This window comes from Oncorhynchus tshawytscha, linkage group LG03, assembly GCF_018296145.1.
Source record: "Oncorhynchus tshawytscha isolate Ot180627B linkage group LG03, Otsh_v2.0, whole genome shotgun sequence".
Lineage (NCBI taxonomy): Eukaryota > Metazoa > Chordata > Actinopteri > Salmoniformes > Salmonidae > Oncorhynchus > Oncorhynchus tshawytscha.
Window position 1 is genome coordinate 27,401,113 of NC_056431.1, and position 23,919 is coordinate 27,425,031.

The 23,919-nt window shown below is 43.6% G+C and overlaps 1 protein-coding gene across 2 annotated transcripts in view; it reads right to left on the bottom strand.

Moving 5' to 3' along the window:
• Positions 1 to 23,919, bottom strand: part of LOC112233074 (R-spondin-2-like) — a 77,435-nt gene that overhangs the window by 11,839 nt on the left and 41,677 nt on the right. For both annotated transcript variants that reach the window (XM_024400472.2, XM_042313444.1), the window contains 2 exons: positions 14,892 to 15,035; positions 14,315 to 14,503 (listed from right to left, as the gene is read on the bottom strand). In XM_024400472.2, coding sequence (XP_024256240.2) covers positions 14,315 to 14,503; positions 14,892 to 15,035 — 333 coding nt within the window. The remainder of the gene's footprint in view (positions 1 to 14,314; positions 14,504 to 14,891; positions 15,036 to 23,919) is intronic.

Consider the following 23,919-nt stretch of genomic DNA (forward strand, 5'->3'; position numbering starts at 1 on the left):
GAGGTGGCTGAGCCGGTGCAACTGTGCACCAGATGTTCCCAGCCGGCCCCCTTCCCTTCTACTTACAGCCAGCACACTCAAGGGGGCGGACGCGGGCATGCCAATGTTCCCCTAGAAAATGTGCACAACTACCACCACACTAAAATGTTCTCCTGTGTTGTGTGCACTGTACATTATCTGTCATTCCGACTGTCTTTGTCATATAGTGCTTGCATGTCTGAAATGTGTGTATGTTTGAGTGTAAGAGAGAGAGAAAGAGAAGACAAGAGTAGAGTAGAGTAGATAAACATAAGCTACACTATGTCCTTTTCTGCTTGAGGTCTGTTTGTCTGATTGTGTCGGTGTACGTCGGCAAGTGTGTGTGTTTGTGTGTGTGTGTTTGCATGTGTGTGTGTACGTGTGTGTGCTAATACGTGTGTGTGTGTGTGTGTTGGTATGCTATGTGTGATCTGCATGTGGTGATGGAAGCGTGTGCGGGCCACAGTCAGAGAGCTGGAGGTCTGGCAGACAGAGATGCATCCCGGGCAGGGGCCACACTGGGGGCTTTAGGGCCCTCACAGGGGCCATGGAGAAGTTTACTTACATTTGAACACATCCCCTCAATGCGAGTCTGTTGAAGCACCGAAGACTGCCTGCGACCTCATCTCTAGATACAGAAACCACTGACAAAACATCAACGCCCTAAAACCTCCAATGAACCCTCAGCAGAGAACCTGGCTTTACAGCCCTAACGATGTCATGGACAACATCACACTGTGACAGTACGTGTCTCCCACTTGTGAAACATGTTGATGGGGACTTGAAACGTTTTCCTTCTGCTCTGCTCCCCCTCCAGTGTGCTGCCACTTTGTTTGTTTGTGTACGTTCTGTTTTTGATGGGGCTGTTGCTGTTTAGGCATGTGCCGCCTCATTTCCTCCCAGCCAGAACCTCAGACAGGGAGGCTTTCCTGATCCGTGCTATTTCGCTCTACACACACTGCCATGGACAGACACGCATACTCGTTTACATACACACGGTCCAAAAAGTCAGGCACCTGGACGGGCTACTCCGTGACACACAAATCATCTTGCTTAAACCCGTTCATAGTCCGTTGTTCTGTGGATGTTTCATCATTCAACGTGTCAGATTTCGTCGTAACGCGCCCCTAAAAGTCCTCGCCTCACGTCAGAAAACCAAAGCAATAATTCATGTGGTCATCGCCGTTAAAATGAACGAGAGAAATGCCTGGGATTTCCATGCTGTAATGTGACTACATGCGCCTAGTGAGTCCGTTCGGTAAAACGACTAGTTTGTCGGGCCAATGAGTGGGAGAAAAAAGCCCCCCTCCCTCGTTCTTCCTGCTTGGAACCGACCAGATGACAATAACGTGGAGTATGGAGCCCCAGTGAGCACTAATGCACCCCCTCCTCCACCCCCCCTGGTCTTTGAAAGGCCTCCACATGTTTATGGCTCATGCCTGTGGTATGACGATGGATTCTCCATATAAAAGCCAGCAAGGATCATGGGGTGTTTCAAATATTGCTCTCCGAAGACAGTTGCTGACAAAATGACAGCGGCCATATTTATTTTGGTCAGGGAGCAGGGCACTTTGTGGGGAGTTAATCAGAGACTCCCTCCTCCGAAGCCTCCTTTGAGGAATGCAACCACGGCAGAGAAGGACCGGAGACTACTGGTAATGACTTTCTCCTCCTGTGGAAGATTTAACACCGCGAAAAACGCTCGAGAGGCAGAAAAATAAACCCAAAGTTTGGTCAGGGAACCGTCAGTATAAATCAAGTGTTGATTGGCTGTGCGCTTGGATAATCAATTCCCATCCGGTTAGGAGACGCAAGAAATAATATAATAAGTGCTTATAGGAAAAGGAATGATCTACGGCAGCGACTGGTGGGGACTGAGGATGACTGAAAGCAGAACTTGTGTGTTAACTTGTGAGTGCGATCGCAGCGTTTGGCTACAACTGCCATTGGCCCAGGGCTGCAGGCCAATCCAATGGCAGGTTGAGGTCTTTCCTTCTGACCCGTGATCCTCTATCTGAGTCTCAGAAACACGGCAGTAAACACTCTCTAACCTCTCTACCTCGCCATTCCAATATATCTCAAATCTCAAGCTCAGAGGTGAAATGAATGTCACACAGCGCTCAACGACGGCCTCATTATCACCGAGAGCTACCGGTTCCCTGAATATCCTGAGTCGTCACATCTTAATGAATAATCTTAATGAATCATTTCAGATACATCACATAGTTAATGCATGTCACCGTGTCACCAGCTCTGGAGAACAGTGGCGAATGGTAGATGTCAGAAGGGGACAGAGCTGCCCCTGTGGCCGCGAGGAGAGGGCGCGGCGGGAAGCGTCAGGGCGCGGCGCTTCTGAAGGCCCCGCTTAGTGGCTACCGTGTCGGCCGTGCCGTGCGGGCTAATTAAATGAAGATTAGGCCATGGCTCTCGCAGTCGCAACAGGCTGCCGCGTGGGGCGCGCATAATCACTCTGACAGGCCAGCAGCCAATTAGTGCTCTCCATCTGCCCTAGGAAAGCACTTGGCGGCTCACATTTATCTGGCTTTTCCATGATATTACCCGGGCCGTAGTTTGCCTGTTAATCATCAGCCCCATTCCGGATTTGCCACGGAATCATCAGGACTCAGGAATCATCATCTACAAATCATCTCCTTTTTGTTTCGCGAGAGAATTCAAGAGGTTTGGTCGAATGTGGTGGGAGAGGCAAATCACTTGCTGTTCGGTTTGGACGAGGCCTGTCCCGTGAACTTCTCTGGGGCGGAAAAGGAGCGCACTCCATAAGAGAGGAGTTAGCTCTTCTGTAAAAGTCTGTCAGCCTGTGTTCCGCAAACTGCCATGATGATGGCAGCAGGAGAGGGAGATGGGTATGTCTGACAGGCACACAAACATCCAGAAATTTGTTGGGGGATATTGGTTTTCCAAATCAACAAACACGGACCAGAGTCAGATGTGATCAGCGGATAGCCTTTGCCAGGACCTAAATCTCTTGGCTTTCTGACTGTAAACAGGCAAATGCTGTGTGACACAGTACACATACACACACACCCACACACTAGAGCTTGTAAGTAAGAACTTGAATGTAAGCATTTCACTGTATGGCTTGTATTCTGTATTCTGTATGGCTTGTATTCTGTATTCTGTATGGCTTGTATTCTGTATTCTGTATGGCTTGTATTCTGTATGGCTTGTATTCTGTATTCTGTATGGCTTGTATTCTGTATTCTGTATGGCTTGTATTCTGTATTCTGTATGGCTTGTATTCTGTATGGCTTGTATTCTGTATTCTGTATGGCTTGTATTCTGTATTCTGTATGGCTTGTATTCTGTATTCTGTATGGCTTGTATTCTGTATTCTGTATGGCTTGTATTCGTTGTATTCGTTGTATTCTGTCATGTGAATCAACTTTGATTTGACACACACACACACACAAACACATCAAGCGAATCCTAGCTTGAGCTTGTTGGTGTCACGGACGGTGTGTGTTACAGACAGGCGGCCGCGCTTCCTCCCAAACGGATTTGGGGCAGTCACACTTCTCAGTGCATCGTTTTACAGGAGGACCAAACCGACCGCCACACATGGTTCCCAGACGGAGACGGCCAGGGGGTCCACAGAGCTGTGTGTTCCCTACAGAACCACACTGCAGAACCACACTGGGGTAGACAAAATCTACAGACCCACACTTAAGGGTTAGACAGAACCTGGTCCACAGCCCTGTGTGTTCACTTCACAACCACACTGGGTTAGACAGAACCTGTGGACACACTCTGAGGTGGCTGCTGAGCACAAAGCTGCTGCCTATCACTCTCTGTCCGATTCCATAGCTCTTTAATGGCTGACGAAGACCTCACAGGCCTTCTAGCTTTCATCTAGCCATGTTACTTTATATGGACCCTGAAATACTGAAATACTACTAATACTGAAATACTAATACTGTATAACAAGTCACAACTTTTTTCATAGGCTGAAAAAAGGTACCGTATGCATTGCACAATTGTACAGACACGGAAACAGACACACACACACACAAGTGGTTTTCCAATGAGAAGCATTTGCAGCCTGGCTAAGGCAAGGCAAGTGCTCGGGGCCTGTTCTGAGACGTTTAGCTAAGTGTATGATTGATGATAGTGCGTTGGAGGGCTTGGCCTCAGATGAGCTCTACAGCAGAGAAGGTTTCTCCTCTTACACACAGGGGAGATCATTAGCCCCCACCACACTGGCCTACTACTTCTGCTCCTCTCCGCTTCCAGCACAGGTACCTAACCCAATGACCGTAGACAATCATTATGGGGTCTCTCTTTCACAGGTACCTAACCCAATGACCGTAGACAATCATTATGGGGTCTCTCTTTCACAGGTACCTAACCCAATGACCGTAGACAATCATTATGGGGTCTCTCTTTTTCTAACAGTCTACCTTACACTCTCCAAATCCACGCTGTCACCATGGTGCCTGGGAGTCTTGGCTCATCTCATGTCTCCGTCTTTTAGAAATGATCCCACTCTGGGCTGGCTAGTCAGCATTTACACAGAAAACGCAAACAAGAGTTACCCAAATGTCACGCTTGTCAATGACAACTGGCGACTTCGGAGCCGTCTGTGAATCTGAGAGCGGATTTGCAGAGCAGTAGAAAATTAGCCAATGAGGTTCAATGGTGTGTTTGTGTAAGACCTGACTACTCAGCCTAAATCCAAAAACCAGGGATCACAGAAAGATTAAGTAGGCGTTTTTAGAGCTTAAACATTTTAAGTTGTTTACACAGCATCTAATACTATTAAAATGGAATAACCCATCACTTGGAGGTTAGGAGAAGGATGGGGGGGGGCTGTCTGCCATGAATTTAAGCAGAAAGAGGAAGTTCCAGTGTAAAAGAGAGAAAGAGAGAGAGAGACAGAGAGGGAGAGACAGAGGGAGAGAGATACAGACAGAGGGAGAGACAGAGAGAGAAAGAGAGACAGAGAGAGAGAGAGACAGACAGAGGGAGAGACAGAGAGAGAGAGACAGAGAGGGAGAGAGAGACAGACAGACAGAGGGAGAGACAGAGAGAGAGAGACAGACAGAGGGAGAGACAGAGAGAGAGAGACAGAGAGGGAGAGAGAGACAGACAGAGGGAGAGACAGAGAGAGAGAGACAGACGAGACAGAGAGAGCGAGAGAGAGGTAGAGGTAGAGACAGAGAGATAGAGGGAGAGAGTGGGAGAGAGAGAGCGACAGAAATAGAGAGAGAGCGAGAGAGGGGTATATGGAGAGATGTACATGTTATATCTCTGTTTGTAAACCAGAGTCTGATGACAGGATTAATGTTTCTATATTTTTAGGATTGCGGTGAAATCTCCTGAGGGAGAATCCTAATTGCGTCAACACTGAGCAGCTTAAGACTCCAGAGAGAGAGAGAGAGAGAGAGGCCCCAAGAGCAGAATTTAGACAGCTGGAGGTGAATAATAAGAACACATACATTGACTATTGGCAGTCCCCCCCCCGACATCATTGCAAGAGCACAATATGTACTGCAGTTTTGACTATGCTGTGCGACGTCTCTTCAGCTTGGCAACAAAAACAATAACAACGGTGGTGGGGTGGACGCAGCGCTGTTTCCACCTAATGCAGATTTAATCTTTAACTAAATACATAATTAGTAATCGTAGCCTGGCAATTGAAACAGGACGCCACAACAAAAACATGGCTGGCCAGAGCGAATATGTCATTACAGTGGGTCAGGAGAAATAGAAATTGAAGTACACTTTCTAATCTTTTGGCCCATACATATTGGTTCGAGGTTCCTTCTTCCCCAAATGAAAAATGTAAATGTTCCCATTCACAGAACGATCAAACAAAGAGACACTTATACTTATACTTTTGGGGGAAAGGTCTGATCTGTATTAGTGTGCAGCACAATAAGTCACAGCTTGCCACAAGCTAAAGGAAGAAAGTACTTCAAACAAAACAAATTCTCCATGTACTGAATGAGATTTCTGAACGTTCACCATTATTACATTTTTTGTATTGGATATATATATATATATTTTTCAATTCTTATTGAATTGTTGCTGTTGCTTTCCTAATTGTTATGTATCACTTTGCTTTGTCAACATTGACCTTGTTATCATGCAATTAAATGCATATTGAAGTTGAAGAGAGAGAGAGAGAGAGAGAGAGAGAGAGGGGAGAGAGAGAGAGAGAGAGAGAGAGAGAGAGAGAGAGAGAGAGAGAGAGAAGAGAGAGAGAGAAGAGAGAGAGAGAGAGAGAGAGAGAGAGAGAGAGAGAGCATCAGCATGTCATTGCAGAGGCCAATGGAACAGCTACTGATAAGGCATGTTTATGGCCCTTTCAGCAGACCACACTGGGGAGAGAGGAGAGGATGGAAGCAACAGAACAGCAGTCTGTCGTCCCTGAGGGAGGGAAGAGGTGAGGAGAAGAAGACTGGCACCCAAAAGCAGTGGTGGAAAAGGTAAAGATAGTCAAAATAAATATACCTTAATAGAAAATGACTCAAGTAAAAGTCACCCAGTAAAATACTACTCGAGTAAGTCTAAAAGTATTTGGTTTTAAATATACTTAAGTATCAAAAGTAAACGGAATTGCTAAAATATCCTTAAAATATCAAAAGTATAAATCATTTAAAAATTCTTTATAATAAGCAAACCAGACGCCACAATTTTTGTGATTTTTTGTGTGTGAATCCAGGACACTCAAATGAGTATGATATGTTATGTTTGGTATGGTTCCATAAGACACAATGTTACAGGAGGTTGTTACATCTACCCCTGAGTCCAGGTTACAGAGACGCCATGCGAGCGGAGTCAGAATATACCCATTCATATCAACGTGGATAATTGGCTAATATTTTGACATTGATCAATGAGATTACAACCTATATTAACCCACTCAAAGACAGCCAAAAGTTAGTTGAATTTCCAATATCATATTACTATGATTTCAACCATCTAAAAGCACAATCAAATTCCAATAAAAATAATAATTCACCCAATGTTTATCACAGTGCTTTCAATCATTTTAAAAGCATGGCAAGGTTCAAATAGGAATACAATGTCAGATATTATGTTTATTAAAGTGTATTCACTGTGCTTCATCTAATAGCACAACCAAATGACCTGGATTGCAGATTCTGCACAGATTATTACAGTGATTGTGAAGATCTCACAAACCTGCGACAATCGATTCATGCCATCTTGAACATGCACACTTGATGATTACATGTGACGACAAGTGTGCTAACCTCAAAATGTGGACATGGATGTGTAACTACTTTTGAGGTTACATTAGTTTGTAAGATAGCCTTAACTTTAGGTTATTTACTGTGAAAGTAATATTGAATTGTGTTTGGTTGACAATGCAACAAATTATCTACGTTTAAAAGAGCAGTATCTACAGTACTGCTGGAAAAGTTCCATTTGAGCCTTTGGCTTCAACCCATTTTTCAACTTTCATTTTTGGTTGAGTTGGAGACGTGAATCCAACATATCATTTGTTAACTGTCGTCAAGTTAATAGGCTATTTATTTGACTTCAAAAGTGATATTGAATTGTTTGGTTGTCAACGCAACCAAATATCAACATTTGAAGGAGATGTATCTTCTGTTTGGATAGTTCCATCTGTGCACTGACTTGGTCTGGCTTTAATTCCAGTTGGTCTACAAATGAATAATTGCCATGTTGGATTCACGTCCCTATCTCAAAACAAAACAAAAATCTAAGTTAAAGAAGAAGTCATAGGACTAAATCAAATCCAACGTTAAATGCACTTTAATCAAATTAAGTTTGATTTGATTCACTCCTATTCTTTTGGTAAACAAACATACATACTGTACTCAACCAGACACGACACTACAGGTTTCTTCATGGTTCCCAAACCAAAAACAGATTTAATGCGTTGATCAGTTATGTATAGAGCCGTGTCATCGTGGGATGCTCTGTCACCAGAGGTTACTCGTGCAAAATGTAAGTTTAGCTTGAAAAAACAGATTAAAAAGAATATTGTATCACAGCACCTCCTCTTTCTAAAGATCTCATTTAACTGTGTTGGATATAAGAATATGAATATGTGAATAGTGCGTATATAGTATTTTTTTTTGTCTCTTGGTGTCGTGAATATATCAGACACCCTTCAGACGAATCTTCACATTTCGTTGAGAAATGCTTTGTTTCTTGACGTCCTTGACATTATCTGGGCTTTGACTATCTCTCTCCATGTACATTTTCTTGATGAGGGATTATGTCTCTCAGAAGACAGTGAGGAAGAAAGATCCTTGACTCGAGCTGGGCCATGTGCGTCAGAGTTAAGATGGGTGACATGAATCTGTAAATGACTTCCAGTGTTATTTAAGTGCATGGAAATGCAAGCTGGAGGCGATCAGATAAACATTAGTATAAATAATGTATACCTACATACACGTAATATATACATATATTTACACACAGTTGAAGTTGTAAGTTTACATAAACTGAGTTTAAATGTATTTGGCTAAGGTGTTTCACAATTCCTGACATTTAATCCTAGTAAATATTCCCTGTCTTAGGTCAGTTAGGATCACCACATTATTTCAAGAATGTGAAATATCAGAATAATAGCAGAGAGAATGATTTCAGCTTTTATTTCTTTCATCATATTCCCGGTGGGTCAGAAGTTTGCATACACTCGATTAGTATTTGCTGGCGTTGCCTTTAAATTGCTTAACTTGGGTCAAACGCTTCGGGTAGCCTTCCACAAGCTTCCCACAATAAGTTGGGTTAATTTTGGCCCATTCCTCCTGACAGAGCTGGATAACTGAGTCAGGTTTGTAGGCCTCTTTGCTCGCACACACTTTTTCAGTTCTGCCCACGAATGTTCTATTAGGATTGAGGTCAGGGCTTTGTGATGGCCACTCCAATACCTTGACTTTGTTGTCCTTAAGCCATTTTGCCACAACTTTGGAAGGATGCTTGGGGTCATTGTCCATTTGGAAGACCCATTTGCGACCAAGCTTCAACTTCCTGACTGATGTCTTGAGATGCTGCTTCAATATATCCACGCAATTTTCCTACCCCATGATGCCATCTATTTTGTGAAGTGCACCAGTCCAACCTGCCGCAAAGCACCCCCACAACAATGTGCTGCCACCCCCGTGCTTCACGGTTGGGATGGTGTTCTTCGGCTTGCAAGCCTCCCCCTTTACCCTCCAAACATAACGATGGTCATTATGGTCAAACGGTTCGATTGTTTTCTCATCAGACCAGAGGACATTTCTCCAAAAAGTACCATCTTTGTCCCGATGTACAGTTGCAAACCGTAGTCTGGCTTTTTTATGGCGGTTTTGGAACAGTGGCTTCTTCCTCTTCGTTTTACTGTGGCTATAGATACTTTTGTATCCATTTCCTCCAGCATCTTCACAAGGTCCTTTGCTGTTGTTCTGGGATTGATTTGCACGTTTCACACCAAAGAATGTTCATCTCTAGGAGACAGAACACATCTCCCTCCTGAGCGGTATGATGGCTGCGTGGTCCCATGGTGTTTATACTTGCGTACTATTGTTTGTACAGATGAACGTGATACATTCAGACTTTGGAAATTGCTCCCAAGGAAGAACCAGACTTGTGGAGGTCTACAATGTTTTTTCCGAGGTCTTGGCTGATTTCTTTTGATTTTCCCATGGCGTCAAGCAAAGAGGCACTGAGTTTGAAAGTAGGCCTTGAAATATATCCACAGGTACACCTCCTATTGACTCAAATTATGTCAATTAGCCTATCAGAAGCTTCTAAAGTCATGACATCATTTTCTGGAATTTTCCAAGCTGTTTAAAGGCTTAGTGTATGTAAACTTCTGACCCACTGGAATTGTGATACAGTGAATTATAAGTGAATTAATCTGTCTGTAAACAATGTTTGTAAAAATGACATGTGTCATGCACGTAGTAAATGTCCTAACCAACTCGCAAAAAAGTTTGTTGACAAGAAAAAAGAGTTTTAATGACTCCAACATAAGTGTATGTAAACTTCCGACTTCAACTGTACAGTCGTTGCCGAAAGTTGAGAATGACACAAATATACATTTTCACAAAGTCTGCTGCCTCAATTTGTATGATGGCAATTTGCATATATTCCAGAATGTTATGAAGAGTGATCAGATGAATTGCAATTAATTGCAAAGTCCCCCTTTGCCATGCAAATGAACTGAATCCCCCAAAACCATTTCCACTGCATTTCAGCCCTGCCACAAAAGGACCAGCTGACATCATGTCAGTGATTCTCTCGTTTACACAGGTGTGAGTGTTGACGAGGACAAGGCTGGAGATCACTCTGTAATACTGATTGAGTTTGAATAACAGATTGGAATCTTCAAAAGGAGGGTGGTGCTTTGAATCATTGTTCTTCCTCTGTCAACCATGGTTAACTGCAAGGAAACACGTTCCGTCATCATTGCTTTGCACAAAAAGAGCTTCACAGGCAAGGATATTGCTGCCAGTAAGATTGCACCTAAATCAACCATTTATCGGATCATCAAGAACTTCAAGGGGAGCGGTTCAATTGTTGTGAAGAAGGTTTCAGGGCACCCAAGAAAGTCCAGCAAGCTCCAGGACCATCTCCTAAAGTTGATTCAGTTGCGGGATCGGGGCACCACCAGTACAGAGCTTGCTCAGGAATGGCAGCAGGCAGGTGTGAGTGCATCTGCACGCACAGTGAGGCGAAGACCTTTGGAGGATGGCCTGGTGTCAAGAAGGGCAGCAAAGAAGCCACTTCTCTCCAGGAAAAACATCAGGGACAGACTGATATTCTGCAAAAGGTACAGGGATTGGACTGTTGAGGACTGGGGTAAAGTAATTTTCTCTGATGTATCCCCTTTCCGATTGTTTGGGGCATCCGGGAAAAAAGCTTGTCTGGAGAAGACAAGATGAGCGCTACCATCAGTCCTGTGTCATCCCAACAGTAAAGCATCTTGAGACCATTCATTTATGGGGTTGCTTCTCAGCCAAGGGAGTGGGCTCACTCACAATGTTGCCTAAGAACACAGCCATGAATAAAGAATGGTACAAACACATCCTCTGAGAGCAACTTCTCCCAACCATCCAGGAACAGTTTGGTGACGAACAATGCCTTTTCCAGCATGATGGAGCACCTTGCCATAAGGCAAAAATGATAACTAAGTGGCTTGGGTAACAAAACATCTATATTTTGGGTCCATGGCCAGGAAACTCCCCAGACCTTAATCCCATTGAGAACTTGTGGTCAATCCTCAAGAGGCGGGTGAACAAACAAAAACCCACAAATTCTGACAAACTCCAAGCATTGATTATGCAAGAATGGGCTGCCATCAGTCAGGATGTGGTCCAGAAGTTAATTGACAGCATGCCAGGGTGGATTGCAGAGGTCTTGAAAAAGAAGCGTCAACATCGCAAATATTGACTCTTTGCATCAACTTCATGCAATTGTCAATAAAAGCCTTTGACACTTATGAAATGCTTGTAATTATACTTCAGTATTCCATAGTAACAAGTGACAAAAATATCTAAAGACACTGAAGCAGCAAACTTTGTGGAAATTAATATTTGTGTCATTCTCAAAACTTTTGGCCACGACTGTATACTGTATATATTTCCTGTCTCATTTGAATCCATAGCAATCTAACCCAATACGTATCCCAAATACTGGTGTTCAGTGGGAAGAAATTACATGCAGTCCAAATTATATTTTCTTAACCCAGCCTTTCCTCCGTGTCACTCGGGATTCTACTCTAGTTCACACTCTAACTGATTTTCTTGTTGGTTTGTATTGTTGTAAAGGTATATTTAGAAGAAAAAAACATACATTGTGGTTATAGCCTGGGAAAAATCCTATTTACATCTTGATACGTAATTTGTTATATTGTGGAGCAAATTCATGGTGTATTAGATTGCATTGGAGGGACTTACTGACCAAAGTCCCTTGAATATGTTGTAATTTAAAAGGTCAACTGGGAGGTATTTAATAATGAACCCGGGCATAATGAGGCCTTTCCATGAACCTCTTGATCTTCATCCATCGGCTTGGACCACTTCCTGGTCACCTGCACACCAAAGGGAAAAACAGACATTCCTCCCATTGGATTACTCTTCACTATCACTTATGTGAAGTGATTATTTTACAATGTCAGTCGGTCTGGAACTGGGACTGGGTCCATGCTGCCTGCCTGAAATGAATCTCTGTGCTGTGTGGAACCCTGAGGATTTCTTGTTCTTTTCTTTCTTGGCATTCCCTTATCCCGCTCGACTTAAATGGCTTCCATTTTACATAGTATTTATTTAAACAGCTTGACATGGACGAGTCTTTCGTTTCACAGGCTTAGTTTTGGGGGATAGGATTTTTCACTACCACTTGAGCGGCTTGAGGGTCGGGGAGTTAACAGTTTTGTTTAAGTACAAAACTCAACTTTATGATACGAGCCACCTCTGCCATTATTGTAACCAAAAAAGAGCACACAGCAACGACTACAGACAACTTTAACTACACAACTCAATTGAAGCCATGGACCATTCCCAGAAACATTGAATGGGGTGAAGACACTAATAGATGACCGTATCAACCATGAGACAGGAGTGATAAGCGAGGTTGACGTTAGAGGCCCCCACACTTGGTTTCTACAGGCTAGCAGAAAAATAGTTTTGCTATGCATTCAATTGAGACTTTTCACAATAACTCCCCATCACTGACCTCATACTAGATAATTGATGCCAGTAACACAGGCCCAACAATGGCAGGTTTTAATTAAAGAAGACCATAAAATACTTTGGAAAAGGTCAAGCAAGCAGTGCTAAATTAGGGGGAGAGAAATTCCTAAAGAAAAAAACAGAACAGGGGATAGGAACACATAATCACCCCAATGGGCACACATTATTTGAATCCATGTTGTTTATGCATCATTTCAATGTTTCCACGCCAGTTTCACTGGGTACAGTTAATTCAACGTATTTTCAACGTTGGTTCCATGCACATGGCCCAGCTAGAGTCAAAAAACTGCCAAGTGCGACAGTTTCCAAGCCAGAAAGCACTGCCTGCCTCAATATTGCTCAATCATGGTTTATTTCAAGTTTATTTACTCTCTCACCACCTCACTAAATGGTACTCGGATTTAACATGCAATACCAAAAATGGAGGAAGATCCTGGAGAGAGTAGGATATTTTCCTGCTTTCTTTGAACAATGTTCTCTTTCATCATTTTCCGGGAGGCTTGAACCCAATCTGCCGTTCTGTCCCTATAACTCCTATATCTCCTTGTTTTGCCTAAGGAAGCGTATACACAGCACATCCTAATCCGAAATCACATTGGCTGGAGTTAGGGGCATATTTGAGTGAGGGGCAACTTTTCTGTCATCACCTCGTCAATAAGCACACTTGAACGAGGCCACCACTCTACATGGTGTGTTTGGATCATCTGTGAAGAACTGAATACCTTCAGAAAAAATATTTTCCTAGCTGTATTTACACAAAAAATATTTCCAGATCTGACTTCTCATTTAATGGTCAACGTACATGCTGTGCATACCCGCAAATAACTTTCAAATGGACGGGAGGAAACAGAGAGTGCCATTGAGGAAACCTGCAGTTCATACTTTGAAGAATTCCACTGAAAAGAGAGAGAGAAATATACCCAGAAAAACCTGGTGAGCTGGCTTGAATGGGGCGGCCATGGAAAAATACTGATATTTCATGCATGAAAACGCCACTGTGCACCTAAAAACCAAAAGGTTAAAAAAAAAGGCAGAACGTGGTGGGTTTGTGTTTGAGGGACACACAGGGTTAATGTGGGCTAGAGCAGCAGACATACCTGGTGGGACTCTGAGACCAGAGAGGGGAAATGGTTTCTCCCAAGAGGGAGTTCTGGCCCCTTACCCTAGATACAAGTCTCTAAAACACAGGTGTCAAACTCATTCCACGGAGGGTCGAGTGTCTGCAGGTTTTCGCTCCTCCCGTGTACTTGATTGATGAATTAAGGTCACTAATTAGTAAAGAACTCCCCATACCTGGTTATCTAGGCCTTAAATGAAAGGGAAAAAACAAATACCTGCAGACACTAGGCCCTCCACGGAATGGGTTTGACACCACTGCTCTAAAGCACTATAATCCTTGAGGAGAGGCTAGACTTGCACATGACAGGCACACCACAGACCAAATACACCCTAAAGATAGAGATGGATGACACAGACAGGCACGCACAGACGCGCACACAGACGCGCACACAGACGCGCGCACACACACACACACACACACACACACTATCCATCTACCCACCCAAACAGCTGTCTGCCCATATGGCGTTACGTCTTACCTCTCCTGCAGTGCCTAATGGCCATTTTGCATCTCTTGGACTCGGCGATAGTGGGGCAGGGTATAGTGTCCTTGGGCGGCTTCTTCACGATGTGCCGCGTCCGGGTCTCCAGACCCCACTTGAAGCCGCAGGTTTTGTTTCTCCTGGTGCAGGACCCCCACTCGCTCCACTGGCCCACCTCGCAGCCTTCTGCGTGGGGAGAGACATGAGTCATTAAAGGGTAGCGCCAGGGAGACTCGATGGAGGGTCCAAATCAAGGGTCCCTACAGTACATAGTGAAAAGACTAGGAAGGCCATAACCTCCTGGTGTGTGGTCCTTTCCATCCTTCTACTGTTTCATTCAAAAACATATACTAGAGGTTACAAGGTAAAAGACTGTTGGGTAAAGCCATAAGTTCTAGGAGATCCTGCCTCAATGTGATCCACATTGTCGACTTTCCACATTTCAACACAGTATGAATTACTCCAAAAAGACACCCTATTCCCTATATAGTGCACTACTTTGGACCAGAGCCCAGTAGTGCACTACATAGGGAATACGGAGACACACATATGTCTTTGCTGTTTCCCGTCTTACCTCCACACTCCATGGTGTCCTCCAGGGGCGCAAAGCCCTCGGGGCACTTCTCGGAGCAGCGCCCTTTGTGCAGGTAAAACCCTGCCTTGCACTTGGTGCAGAAGTCTTTACTGAAGCAGGACTCACAGTTATCTATCCTGCACCCTGTGGGGAGGGAAGAGGAGACGAGATGAGAGGCGACGCGGGGAGAGGAGGGGAAGTGAAGAGAGGAGAGAAGAGGTCTCGGCAAGGCCAGGGCTAGGCAGCGGTACAGTACAGTATACACTCATACCATCTGGAGTTGATAGAAGACTAAAGGGGTTTGGGGAAGGAGATGGAGTTCTTGAAAGGATTACTGCCCCCCTCCAAAAGAAAGCCTCTGTGTTGATGTCCTGTGAATCATATAATCATATATCTCCAGGGCTGTGCTATATTTCAGCACACTCGGTTTTCAGTGTGAGCGGGTGAAGAGTGCGAACTGTGAAATAACAACAGCAAAGTTAGTGAAACATTACCTCACTGTGACCTCTTTCAACACAGGCAGGAAAACAGATCACTAGCCTGACATCCGACAGTCTGGAGACAACACAGAGGTCTGGGCCTGGTTCTCTTGTCCTAGCCATGAATGGGTTTGAGGGATTCCATTTTGTTTTGGTGGGTGGATTCTATTTCGTTTTAGTTTTAAATATATTTTTAAAGCAAGTTAGTGTTACCCATGCTTCCAATGTATGTTTGATATGGCTTATTCTAAGCTTAGTGTTATCAGACATTGCATCATTGGTGGGGGTAAGAATGAACTTTTGGTGATTAGGAAGATGGCATACAGCTGTGATAGAATCCTCGGTTTTGTGTTAGTTTGGGTTGGGGAACAAAAAGATTGCGAGCCCCTGCCAAACGAACTAACCAACGCTGATGTCTTTGGTGAGAAACACAACGCCACACTTATCGTCCCACGCCCCACCCTGCCGGGCTGAAATGCAGCACTGTGCGGCGAGTCATCAAGCCTTTTACTCTGCAATTAGCACGTTCAGGCAGGGGCCCAAATTACACAAGCCGCACCGACGGGGCGACGCACTGGGCTGCATGATTAAAAGGAAGCCCTCACCCGAGCTGTCTAATTTATGACACTCCTCAGAATCCCTAAGTCGCCTGATTGGTTGGCTAACCCCAATCTATATCAGAGGAGGCCGGTGGGAGGACCTATAGGAGGATGGGCTTATTGTCATGGCTGGAATGGAATAAATGGAACGTATCAAGCATATCAAACTTATAGAAACCATGTTTGACTCCGTTCCATTAATTCCATTTCAGCCATGACAATGAGCCCATCCTCCTCCTCCCACCAGCCTCCACTGACCTATAGGCTAGCGAACTAGCAGCAGTCATCTCTATCACTTGCTCTACTAGACTTTCTCAGGTATGGTGGTGACATCTGGTCTTCTCTGTGTCTCCCGGAGAGTCACCATGTGTGCATGTGAGTGTGTGATTGTGTGTCGAAGTAATTATCCACATGTAACAGATATAGAGTACAAGGCCCAAAACTCTTATCTAGGACCCTATTGCGGGCCCGGAGAAGGTTCTCACAATCACGCCCCTTAATTACACCATCTCCAGCTAACCATCAGGCCTCCTCTGCATTCCTCCGCAACGATGGAGGTCCCTCCCCTTTTCACTTTGAACCCCTAAGTATGGCCTCTACCCACTCACTCTGACTCTCACGCTTTTCCAACCCTGACCAGTCTAAACAAACCCGCCGCAAACACACACATAAGTACACAAGTACGCACATATACACACGTCACGTCATGTACACGCACAAACATACACACGTGTACACACACATAATTGAAACACACAACCATACACACACACGCACATAATTATATACACACACACACACACACATCAGAGTTGGTTGGAGACACACCCATCGCGCTGTCGCCCCTGTTGCCTACCTTCTGAAAAGATGACAGGAGGACAAGATGTTCGAATACCAGCCTTCACACCGTTCTTGATTCTTTACCTAGATACAGCTGGTTCTCTGGCTGGTCATTGGCATAAAGCTTGATTATCACCCTCATCAAAGTTTAATGGATGATGTTCCTGACGCGATATGTATAGGCCTGTAGGCCTATATCATGAGTTTCAATGGAGAAAAAACATAAATAAAAATGTGTGTGTATATATATATATATATATATATATATATATATACACACAGTTGAAGTTGGAAGTTTACATACACCTTTATCAAATACATTTAAACTCAGTTTTTCACAATTCCCGACATTTAATCAGAGTAAAAATTCCCTGTCTTTTGGCAGTTAGGATCACCACTTTATTTTTAAGAATTTGAAATGTCAGAATAATCGTAGAGAAAATTATTTATTTCAGCTTTTATTTCTTTCATCACATTCCCAGTGGGTCAGAAGTTTACATACACTCAATTAGTACTTGGTAGCATTGCCATTAAATTGTTTAACTTGGGTCAAACGTTTCGGGTAGCCTTCCACAAGCTTCCCACAAAAAGTTGGGTGAAATTTTGGCCCATTCCTCCTGACAGAGCTGGTGTAACTGAGTCAGGTTTGTAAGGCCTCTTTGCTCTCGCACATTTTTTCAGTTCTGCCCACAAATTTTCTATAGGATTGAGGTCAGGGCTTTGTGATGGCCACTCCAATACCTCGACTTTGTTGTCCTTAAGCCATTTTGCCACAACTTTGGAAGTATGCTTGGGGTCATTGTCCATTTGGAAGACCCATTTGCGAGCAAGCTTCAACTTCCTGACGGATGTCTTAAGATGTTGCTTCAATATATCCACAATTTTCCTCACTCATAATGCCATCTATTTTGTGAAGTGCACCAGTCCCTCCTACAGCAAAGCACCCCCACAACATGATGCTGCCACCCCCATGCTTCACGGTTGGGATGGTGTTCTTCGACTTGCAAGCCTCCCCCTTTATCCTCCAAAGATAACAATGGTCATTATGGCCAAACAGTTCTATTTTTGTTTCATCAGACCAGAGGACATTTCTTCAAAAAGTACCATCTTTGTCCCCATGTGCAAACCATAGTCTGGCTTTCTTATGGCAGTTTTGGAGCAGTGGCATCTTCCTTGCTTAGCAGCTTTTCAGGTTATGTCGATATAGGACTCGTTTTATTGTGGATATAGAGACCTTTGTGCCGGTTTCCTCCAGCATCTTCACAAGGTCCTTTGCTGTTGTTCTGGGATTGATTGCACTTTTCGCACCAAAGTACATTCATCTCTAGGAGACAGAACGTTTCTCCTTCATGAGCGGTATGAGGGCTCGTGGTCCCATGGTGTTAATACTTGCGTACTATTGTTTGTACAGATGGTCGTGGTACCGTCAGGCGTTTGGAAATTGCTCCCAACGATGAACCAGACTTGTGGAGGTCTACAATTTTTTTTCTGAGGTCTTGGCTGACTTCTTTAGATTTTCCCATGATGTCAAGCAATGAGGTACTGAGTTTGAAGGTAGACCTTGAAATACAGCCATAGGTACACCTCCAATTGTCAATTAGCCTATCAGAAGCTTCTAAAGCCATGACATAATTTTCTGGAATTTTCCAAGCTGTTTAAAGGCATAGTCAACTTAGTGTATGTAAACTGCTGACCCACTGGAATTGTGATACAGTGAATTATAAGTGAAATAATCTGTCTGTAAACAATAGTTGGGAAAAATTACTTGTGTTATGCACAAAGTAGATGTCCTAACCAACTTGCCAAAACTATAGTTTGTTAGCAAGAAATTTGTGGAGTGGTTGAAAAAAATAGTTTTAATGACTCCAACCTAAGTGTATGTAAACTTCAACTGACTATATATATCTTTTTTAACCTTTATTTAACTAGGCAAGTCAGTTAAGAACAAATGACAGCCTAGGAACAGTGGGTTAACTGCCTGTTCAGGGGCAGAACGACAGATTTGTACCTTGTCAGCTCGGGGATTTGAACTTGCAACCTTTCAGTTACTAGTCCAACACTCTAACCACTAGGCTACCCTGCCACATATATGTACTGTGTGTATACATAATATATTTGTCATATGAATGCTGTATATAAAAGTACCATGTCTGTAGTATGTAATATGTCAAATGTATGTACGTGAAGAAAAAAAAATGTGAAAAAAGTTACCAAAAAAAAAACATGTTTCATCTTTGGGACATGAATAAAATCAGCTACAGCCTAAATGATCTAATGGTAAAAGCACAGTGCAACCTAGGGCAATATAATGGCATTTAATATAAGCTTTAATCCAAAGGAAAAGAGAGAAACTTTCCGGAGGTGACAACCATATGTGACAACCAGCTGGGATTTGCAGAAAGGGGATGTTGGGGTAGGAACCGTATAAATCCAGTGCTCCTGGAACGGATGTGCGGATGTGGTATATGGAGGCATACAACAGTCACTCTCCGATTCAAGAGGTGGTCTGAGGCAGCCTGTAAGACCTCACTGCACCCCTGGATCTTGTTCATTAGGGCACACTGTAAGGCAATTCCGCAGTAACAGAGTGATAGTGAGACTCTGTTTTTTTTTACCTTAAAAATACATATCCAACAAAAAACAATGAATGAAAAGTTATACAGACAATAGAACTCTATGCCTAAGGGACAACGATTAGCAACTTCCACTGAACATTTGACAAAAACACATTTACTTGAAGAACAGCGCTGATGCAAAGTTTGGTAACAGAACGGAGCCACAAACAGCACAAACCGTCATTCTGTGTGTTTAACTTGGCAATCATTGTTTTTTTTTGGTTGGATATACTGTACATCATAAAGTGAAAAATCTGAGTCTCGGCATCACTCTGTTACAGTAGAATTGCCCTACACTGGACAAGTACAAATAGTTTTATTCCGTTTGGTACCAATTGAAGACAACCTAGACAGAACAAAACAAACAACACATGGAAGGCAGCCAACATTTACAATATAGACATTTCTGCCTTCTCACCATCTCATCCATGGTCCAACATATCACACACACACTTGCTTATCCCTTGCTTGATAAACACACTGAGCCAATAGAGTTCCGCAGTGCTGTAGAGATTTTGGCAAGGAATGAGTGAAACAGGGGAGGTAAGGGAGAGGCCCACACAAATGCAGGATGCACTCGCTCTCCTTTCCCTCCTCCCTACTTTAATTGTTTTTTTTATAGCTCTCATCCCTCTCTCCTCTCCTCTTCATTCCCGCTGAAATTAGATATTGGTGGGGCTCGGTGTCAATACACGTCAGGCCCAAGACAGGGACCCAACAGCCAATAAATCAAAGGAGCAAATTGGAAAGCAGGGCTCCTCTTTACCTCTCAAACACAAGCCTTCCCAGGCCTGTCATCACCGAAGTCTTTTTCTTTCTGAAGAAGAAGTAAAAGAAAAAAATAACATCTGGCACTACTACACTCTCAAGCACCGGCATGTTGCGCAACCTGCTGTTACTGACAACAAACAGGAATGGAGACGCTGGTACACCGAAACACACACGACTAACGAGTGCCACAACATTGAAGTTCATCTTACAATATAGAAGTCAAAAACAAGCTTATGGTGAAATGTATTAGCAAACACCGGTGGTAGCGATTCCTGTCCTACTCCTTATCAGATATAATCAAATAAGATACAGCATTCCTTTACAGATATATGACATATGCATAATACAGATAAAGTCGGAAGTTTACATACACTTAGGTTGGAGTCATTAAAACTTGTTTTTCAACCACTCCACAAATTTCTTGCTAACAAACTATAGTTTTGGCAAGTCGGTTTTAGGACATCTATTTTGTGAATTACACAAGTCATTTTTCCAACAATTGTTTACAGACAGATGATTTCACTTATAACTCACTGTATCACAATTCCAGTGGGTCAGAAGTTGACATACACTAAGTTGACTATGCCTTTAAACGGCTTGGAAAATTCCAGAAAATGATGTCATGGCTTTAGAAGCTTCTGATAGGCTAATTGACATCATGAGTCAATTGGAGGTGTACCTGTGGATGTATTTCAAGGCCTACCTTCAAGCTCAGTGCCTCTTTGCTTGACATCATGGGAAAATCAAAAGAAATCAACCCAAACCTCAACAAAAAAAATTGTAGACCTCCACAAGTCTGGTTCATCCTTGGGAGCAATTTCCAAATGCCTGAAGGTACCACATTCATCTGTACAAACAATAGTACACAAGTATAAACACCATGGGACCACGCAGCCGTCATACCGCTCAGGAAGGAGACGCGTTCTGTCTCCTAGAGATGAACGCACTTTGGTGCAAAAAGTGCAAATTGATCTCTGAACAGCAGCAAAGGACCTTGTGAAGATGCAGGGGGAAAATAGGTACAAAAGTATCTATATCCACAGTAAAACGAGTCCTATATCGACATAACCTGAAAGGCCGCTCAGCAAGGAAGAAGCCACTGCTCCAAAACCGTTTACAACTCCACATTGGGACAAAGATGGTACTTTTTGGAGAAATGTCCTCTGGTCTGATGAAACAAAAATAGAACGGTTTGACTATAATGACCATCGTTATGTTTGGAGGTAAAAGGGGGAGGCTTGCAAGCCAAAGAACACCATCCCAACCGTGAAGCACGGGGGTGGCAGCATCATGTTGTGGGGGTGCTTTGCTGCAGGAGCGACTGGTTCACTTCACAAAATAGATGGCTTCATGAGGCAGGAAAATTATGTGGATATATTGAAGCAACATCTCAAGACATCAGTCAGGAAGTTAAAGCTTGCTCAAAAATGGGTCTTCCAAATGGACAATGACCCCAAGCATACTTCCAAAGTTGTGGCAAAATGGCTTAAGAACAACAAAGTCAAGGTATTGGAGTGGCCATCACAAAGCCCTGACCTCAATTCCATAGAAAATATGTGGGCAGAACTGAAAAAGCATGTGCGAGCAAGGAGGCCTACAAAACCCGACTCAGTTACACCAGCTCTGTCAGGAGGAATGGGACCAAATTAACCCAACTTATTGTGGGAAGCTTGTGGAAGGCTACCTGAAACATTTGACCCAAGTTAAACAATTTAAAAGACAATGCTACCAAATACTAATTGAGTGTATGTAAACGTCTGACCCACTGGGATGTGATGAAAGAAATAAAAGCTTAAATAAATCATTCTCTACTATTATTCTGACATTTCACATTCTTAAAATAAGTATGTATGTATGTATGTATGTATGTATGTATGTATGTATGTATGTATGTATGTATGTGTGTGTGTGTGTGTGTGTGTGTGTGTGTGTGTGTGTGTGTGTGTGTGTGTGTGTGTGTGTGTGTGTGTGTGTGTGTGTGTGTGTGTGTGTGTGTGTGTGTGTGTGTGTGTGTGTGTGTGTATGTATGTCTGGGGTCAGAGTTGGGTGGATATGAGGGAAGTTCCCATAGGGAGTTGCATCTGCCTGGCTGCTTGTCTGCCTCTGCGGTGGCCAGGGGCCCAACGGAGAGTGCCAGACGAGGCCCCCAGGGGCCCATGGCCCTCAGATGCATAGGAGCAGGTTATAGACCTCTTTGGGATTAACCTCTGTGCCACCTCCAATGTCTCGTCTAGGTGCCTCTGGGAGACTAATAAGAAATAATGAGGTCATCAGATCTGGCAGGAATCTGATGAAAGGAAGGCTCAATGTTCTTATTGAGGGTTAAAACACATTATCTCCTCTTAGCCTTGTTTTTCAGTTTTTAACTCAATATCAAATCATTTCTGGGTAACAATTAAGTACTGTACTGTGATTGTTTTCAATTAAAAATGGTCAAAAGGAAAAATAAATAGCTTCTTAGTAATGCAATTTCTCAAGCAAGAATTGCAGTAGGGCTGTCTGGGAGTGGGGAGGGGAAACTGAAAAGTAGTTGTTATTGGCAGAGAGGTTTGGAACTCTCTTTCTTATTGTTCTATTATGCCAAAACGCCAACCTGCCAAAACAGGCTGAAATTTCAGGTGGTCAACATCTTTTAAGGGAAAGTCATGGTTGCACTTGTATGAATGTGACTGTTTCCATTTTTTTTTTTTTTTCAGTTTGTGGTTTTCATGTCAACTACATTTGGAGTTGAATCATGGAGCTTTAAAAGCGTGATCTAACCCTGCGAGTCTAGCTGGCAGCGACTCTCCCCTCCCTCTCTGCTGTGGTCTGGATCGAAAATCAGCAAATTTGATCAGGGACACTCAAAGCAATTGTCAATTTCAGAGGTGTTCTGCCTGAGATTGAGTTGACATGGGACATATGCCATCACTTGATTTATTTCTAAGAATATTCATGTTAAAAACTGTAAATCATTTTTCATAAGATGGAGAATCTGTTGGGAGCCCAGAGAGGGCCTTTCTTGTAAGCTATGGGGGTTAGGTTGTCAAGCCAATCATCAGTCTAATGAAAAGTCACAAAGTCTTCCAGGATGCTAACCAGGACTGCTGTTGAACAAGCAGGCAGCGGCAGTGTCCATGTCCATGATCAGACAGAAAGAAGCTCTGGCACTGAAGTGGGGGAAAACAAACCCCATTTTTCCAGCCTTCCTCTCCAAGCGAGTCTGAGTGAAGCAGCTAGCCTTGTGCTAGCCTAATAGCGCTTTGACCTACTCTCTAAATCAGACGGTTTGGCTGGCATTTAACCCTGGGCTTGCTAGCTGCCACCCGGCCATGTCATGGTGGATTGATGGATGGCAGGAGTTCATGTCACAGGGAAAGGCTGCATGTTCTCCCCTCTGACATCCTCTTTTCTTTCCACGTGGATGCTCTCCAACACCCTGGCGTGGGGGCTGCTGGGCGAGACAGAGCCGGCGTTCCCGTCAGTCAGAATGGACCAGTGGAGAGGAGACACGACAGGCCTGTCAGTTGGTTGTGTCCATTGTGTTGTCTGGCAGTGTGTCTAAACTGTGGTTTGTAAAAGCTGTGATGATTAACTGTCCCTTGGTAAGGCGCAAAGGCCAAAAGCAACTGGTATTTTTCTGGTTAAAATGTGCAATGGAAATACCCACAGGAAGACAGAGATGCAGAGTAGCCCGTTTCTGCCTGTGCTGCCAACGTAGCTCATGGTATTATGAGTTAGTTCC